Raw genomic sequence first — 6,343 nt, 5'->3', positions numbered from 1 at the left:
TTTAACGACTCAAACGGCGGAGTGCGGCGGAGGAGGAAGGGGGACTCGCCAACAACGGTTGTAACTGTTCTCTCTCGGTTACGATTGACGACGACAGTACTGCAGACAGTACACTTAATGCACTCGATATCTCGCCTCGCCTCGCCTCTCCTCTCGAATCGCCTCGTCTCGTCACACCTCGTCCCACCGCGCTTTGGCGCGGTTAGTTGCCTTGCTCAGCCTTGCTTAGCCGCTGCGTCAACTGTGGTCAAACTGTCGACTGCCCTGCGTCGCCGGCAAGCCAAGTGATGAAATCTCGATCTGCGGGATGTCCGCTTTTGAATTTAACACTCGGGCAACGAGTGCGACGACAATAGGTGATGAGCGACTGCAAAGTGCAATTGTTCATAAGCTGCGTAATATTGCAGTCTCTAATCTCGATCGACATTCGACGTGTTGCGTTATTCTGTTTCGTCGAGAATTTTTACAGATAGCATGGCCATTTGTCGAGAGGCGATTGGAGGCGACCCTTGCGTAACGATCTCTCAAAACTGTTGAAAATTTTCGCAATCGTTAATTCATTCGGTAGCGCGAAACACACGTTGATTCGTATTTACGAACTCTTTCACGAGCTAATCACATTTTGCAGAAATATCTTAAATTATATATTTCGGTTAAGAGGATGCTAGTTGGAGTGATCAAATTGGAGGAACATTGTAGATTAAAATAAATTCCGAATTTATTGAACGGAATCAAATATTCTTTTACAGGATTGAAATAGACGTAAAATTGGATGGTGCTGCAATGGATTTTGTACTAAAATCGGAAAAAAGTTAATTATTCCTAGAGCTATCACTTGACGTAAATATTAGTATTGTTCGTTTTGTCTCTCGGGAGCTGCTCGGAGTCGCTCTGAATAAACCTAGCGTACTCGGATGTGATCCATTTAATACTGCAAATGCTTCGTTGATCAATCAGAAGAAAAAATTTTACGAATTGATCAATCAAAGTATGTTTTGAGGTATCTACAACATTAAATAGACCGCATCCAAGTATGCTAGGTTCGTTCGGAGCGACTTTGAGCAGCTCTCGAGAGACAAAACGAACGATACTATTTTCTTTTACATTTTCTTAATACAAAAAGTTTAAAGCCCATGTCACACTACGGACTGTGGACGCGGATCGGATTGCGTATCGGAATTCATCCAATCAAAATAAAGCTGCTTTGTTTTGATTAGCTGAATATCGATGACTTCACCCCCACCACCAAAAAAGCATGACAATGCCTAGATAGGAGCTGCGCAGAATTAAGCGGGGAGCACAGACTTTTGCATAACGCATAAACCATATACATAAAGAATTTGATTGGCCCATTTTCTTATGCATGAGTCAATGGACCAATCAAATTCTTTATGTATATGGTTTATGCGTTATGCAAAAGTCTGTGCTCCCCGCTTTATTCTTATAAAACATATATAACATGAAACGCTCATTGCCTATATCGCCAATGTATTGGGCTGAAGCCAAGGTTAGGTGCGAGAGAGAAAGGTATAGTGGAACTAAAATTCGCAGTGTGCATGCTCAATTTCGTCAGGTGTCCATTGGTTGGTAGGGTAACCGTAATGAATAACACATTTCATAGAAAACATATTTTATGGAAGATCCAATAATTAATATATAAATCATTTATAAGAGCTCTTAAAGCCACGGCACATAGAAAAATTCAAAACATAAAACTTAAGAAGTAATAAACAAATTGACCAATCACAGTAGAGACCGTAAGATCGTAACGTAAGTTAGTAGTAAAAACAACATATTAATTTCATTATTATCTTGAGTTTTTTTTTATGTGTGAAGGCCTTCATCAGTTTGAAAGTATACAAGTGTATATAAAATATAAATTACTATAAATCAAATTAATATACTTAATTCTGCTAATCTGTATTGTCGTGTTTGAGTATTTCTGACAAGAACGATGTTAAATTTTTTGTTAATCATTTCGAGTAATGAGATCAATGTGATATATCCGATACCAATACCTTTTGCTTGACTAAATAAAAAGTCCCCTAGTGTTATATATCCCATAACTTCTCTATCGCAAGAATGGCGAACTTCTGCACATTCTGGAAGATACAATTCGGACATTTTTACTAACTGATCAGATATAATTTTATGATGCGATGAAACGGTTATACGTGTACTTTCATTTAACTTATCCGATTCTTTCAGGAACTTTAACGCATTGTTTCTCAATGCTTGCTTCCATCTAACTCTTTGTCGTTTTAGTCGTTTTAATAGTATCAAATGATTCTTTCGTAATGCTTTACGAATTTTTTCATTCGGATCGTTATGGCACTTTTCTACAGGTCCAAGCCATTTTTTATTACTTTTAAATTCGTTCAAATCTTCGAATGTCGGCATGCATATAATAGCAAATTTTTTCGGCAATCCTTTTCCTACTACAGATACATGAATATGTATTAAGCAATTTTTATAATCGTCTAAATTTGGAAAATTAGATTGCGTATTTTGAGCAAGAAATTTTGCATTTTTATTTTTGGCAGGACAAATAGCTGCTTGTAAAAGTAGCAAAAGTTCACGATTTCTTAAAACATAAAAATCTTCGTTGTTTGACCAGTTTTTCATCAAATTTTTCCAATCGCAAAAGAAAGGACTACGAATTCCGAATTTGACAAAATTAGTTCGTCTATTTGGTGGGTAACGGAAATATTTTTTAGTCAATTGTTCCTTTGTAATTAATGCTTCTCTCATGTAGGCAGGACTGTCGGGATCATTAACATCAGGTGTATTTAAATTCAAACTTTCAAAAGCTATCGATTTTGATTCTTGAAGTGCACCTACTCTCGCACATTGCATCAAAAACGCAAGCCAAAACGGCATTGCCCATCTGGCTGGTATAATAACATCTACACCAGAACCTAAACCTGTCAACATACATCATTGTATTATTTTTAATAAATATCAAAGGAAAAATCGAAAATTTTGTAAGACTACGCATCTAGGATTATATATGTAGGATAAGCTTTTTAAACATACAATCTAATTTTTAATTTTTGTATTTTATACATGTATGTATATGTATACATATGCAAGATATTTTGAATTTTAGTCAAACTTCGGAAGCATATAGGGAATTAATAAACTAATAGTGTATGCCGTATTTGATTTAGTGATTCAACTCAACTCTGAGTTAATGGCCTGTTTTGTTTAGCTGCGAAAGAAGAGTTGAAAAACGCTAAAGTGTGCAAGAAATGCAGCTAAAAAGAACAGACTTTATTTTTAGCTCTATATACTCTTAGCGCCTTTTCAACCTTTTTTTTGAAAAGGAGTTTTTTTTAGTTTTTTACGTGGAACATATACATACTCTTAGCGCATTTTTATACAAAATAACATGAACAACAAAATCTATACATATATACATTATAAATTGTATAAATTTTACACTTGTTCATGTAATTTTTCAACTAGTATTTTTTTTTACAATGCACATTATAATACAAAGCTATATATTAAAATATATCGGTCATCAAACTGTTTGTGAGAAATTTCTGTTCCTCGGCGAAGCATTCGAGAGGTTGAGAATACTTAATTAATAAACTTACTTAAAAAGTTACGCAGTTGATAATACGAACATGTTGTAAAATTCGCAAGAATAAAAAACGCTTCACTTAATTAAGTAAAGCGTTTTTTATTCTTGCGAATTTTACAACATGTTCGTATTATCAACCGCGTAACTTTTTAAAATCTGAAGATGGCTCAATTTATATGCCTAAACATGCAATCATTTAATCATATTTACATATTTTTAGATGTTGACTTTTATGTTCTTGTTGTTTAATTTGACTCTTATATGTCCTATTTGAATCTATTTACTATATATTAGAATTGATATTATACATATAATGCAAAGAGAAAATAACATACATAAGTGTATAAGCTTCTCGCTGACATATCGATTCAATTTGTTTGCGTGAAAAATTAAACTGTTGTATGGAGCAAAACTAGATAAATGTGTCAGAAATGTTATTTTTATACATAAGCATTATTGATATTATTTAATATCAAAACAAAGCTCGGTATATAAAAATATATAGTTTGCATTGTTATCGTTGTAGTTCCACTTAATACTTTTGCGAGAAAATTAATGTAAAATTACCGATTATGAAATCATTAATGAAAATGACATAAATACAGCCTTATATAAGTACTACATATACATGCAAAGTCAATGTCGGTAAAACGAGTGTCGACGTAAACATTGTCAGTGATTTTATTTTATCATGTCAATCAAACAGTATCAATTAAAACATTGTCGATGAAATGATTGTCGGTGATTTCATACAAATCCCTCTGAATATTATTATAAAACAATAATATTCTACTTTGAAAACAATAGTTTTCCGAAAATTGCGTTTTGTCTTTTTTTTACGATTTTCTTCAAAACGAAGCAAAATCAAATATATTTCTAAACTTTTTTTCTTAGTTTATTGATTCCCTAAATGCTCCCAAAGTTTGGCTATTTGAATTAACACAACCTACACATGTATACAATATACATATACAGGCTGTTCCGTGAGACTTCTCGAATCGCGCACTAAAAGACAGATAGAATCAAAATAAACACAAAAGTCCTATACCCTTTAACGATATTCGCAATAATAATCGAAATATTAATTTTTGCAATTGTACCAATGAGAACGCACCGAGAGTAACGCTTTGGCCGCTCGAGGTATAGCCCTGCTCAGTTTATCAAACATTAGCTACGTCGGCAGTGCGTTGAAGAGACAAGAGAGAAAGCGTGCCACACCGCGCCGAACTGGGCTATACTTTGAGCGGCCGGGGCGTTTGTTTTCTCGGTGTGCTCTCATTAGTACTATTGCAAAAATTAATATCTTAATTTAAATTTAACTTAAAAAAAGTTTAACTAGGTTTAACTATGTTTAATTAAGTTTTATATAATTAAAAAATTGAATTACAAAAAAGGCAAATTAAAATATAATCAAACGAATCGATTAATGCTTTCATGTCTTCAGAGATAAGAATTTTTGTGGAATTAAATTATTGAGAACGCGTCGAAATTGTGCCGTTGTTTGCGAGTACGGTCATATGTATTAGTTTACCATTTAACTTCGACCAAAAAACGTTTCTCGTGTTTATTTAGAATAATATTAAATTTTACAAACAAATACATATGATGTAAATTTATTGCATATCATATTTCTATCCCGAACTTGTGAAAGGACACCGCAACAGTTCTTATGGAAATAAAGTCTCGGTCAAATAGGCTGAAATTTTGATATGATCTACAGATATGATCTGTAGATTTTGGCTCACTGATTAAAAGTCTCAATGGTTACTAGGCCAAATAATCGACAGTTTTGAAGTTATGGCGACTCAAACATCCACAATTTACCTCCACCGTTAGGCGGTATGTCGTAATGTTAGGCACGTGAGATTTAAGTATTTAAGTATTTTGTCCCCTTAAACATTTTTATTTATGCTTACGTGGTTTTATGCTTATTTAATGAATTTATTGTTTTAGAATTGAACCACATTTTAAGAGTTTTATATATTTTTATTTATATTTATATTTTTATATACATGCATTTATACACTCATATATATGAATATATACGCGCGCGCACACGCACACACATGCACTGAACGGTCTCACATGTATGATTGTATCAAAACGTACCGATACGTGATCATTTGACTCATAAAACATCATTTTTCTTTAAAAAAAACTATGTTTGCGTATACTTGCGCGTGCGTGCATGTATATTCGTATATGTGGGTGTGTAAGTGTATGTACATAAAGGTGTGAATGAAGATTTTTAAGGGAATGAAACACATTGAATTAAATCTCACGTGCCTAATATCATGATGAGTCCGTCTGACGATGGGTAGGTGGGTGGGTGTGTGTGTGTGTGTGTATGTGAGTATACCTGTGATAGTTTCCAGATTCTGAATAAGTATAGGTATCTTTACTATAAAATATCTTCAGTATAATATTTGATACACCAGGTAGAGCTAATTTTTGGATGTTTGAGTTGCCATAACTTCAAAACTATTGATTATTTGGCTTAGTGACCATTGAGATTTTTAATCAGTGAGTTAAAATCTATAACATATCAAAATTTCAGTCAATTTGACTGGAACCCCATTTTCATAAGAACCATTGCTGAGTCCTTTTTATTTAAAATCTGTTTTTCTAAAATAAAAGAAAAATACCTACAAAATAATTTGGATATATTTCAGAAATTAAAATAGTCATATATATATATATATATATATATATATATATATATATATATGTATATATATATTTTTATAAATATAA

General features: G+C 33.0%; 1 protein-coding gene across 1 annotated transcript in view; it reads right to left on the bottom strand.

Annotated features, from left to right (window-relative positions):
- Positions 1-1,874: 1,874 nt before the first annotated feature.
- Positions 1,875-6,343, bottom strand: part of Pop1 (POP1 ribonuclease P/MRP subunit) — a 7,866-nt gene continuing 3,397 nt past the window's right edge. The window contains exon 5 of the mRNA XM_018541783.1: positions 1,875-2,924. Within this exon, the coding sequence (XP_018397285.1) occupies positions 1,891-2,924 (1,034 nt within the window). The 3' untranslated portion in view covers positions 1,875-1,890. The remainder of the gene's footprint in view (positions 2,925-6,343) is intronic.

Source organism: Cyphomyrmex costatus, unplaced genomic scaffold (assembly GCF_001594065.2).
Source record: "Cyphomyrmex costatus isolate MS0001 unplaced genomic scaffold, Ccosl1.0 scaffold30, whole genome shotgun sequence".
NCBI classification, from domain to species: Eukaryota; Metazoa; Arthropoda; class Insecta; order Hymenoptera; family Formicidae; genus Cyphomyrmex; species Cyphomyrmex costatus.
The sequence above is the reverse complement of the archived record's forward strand: the minus strand, read 5'-3'. Positions and strand labels throughout refer to the sequence as shown.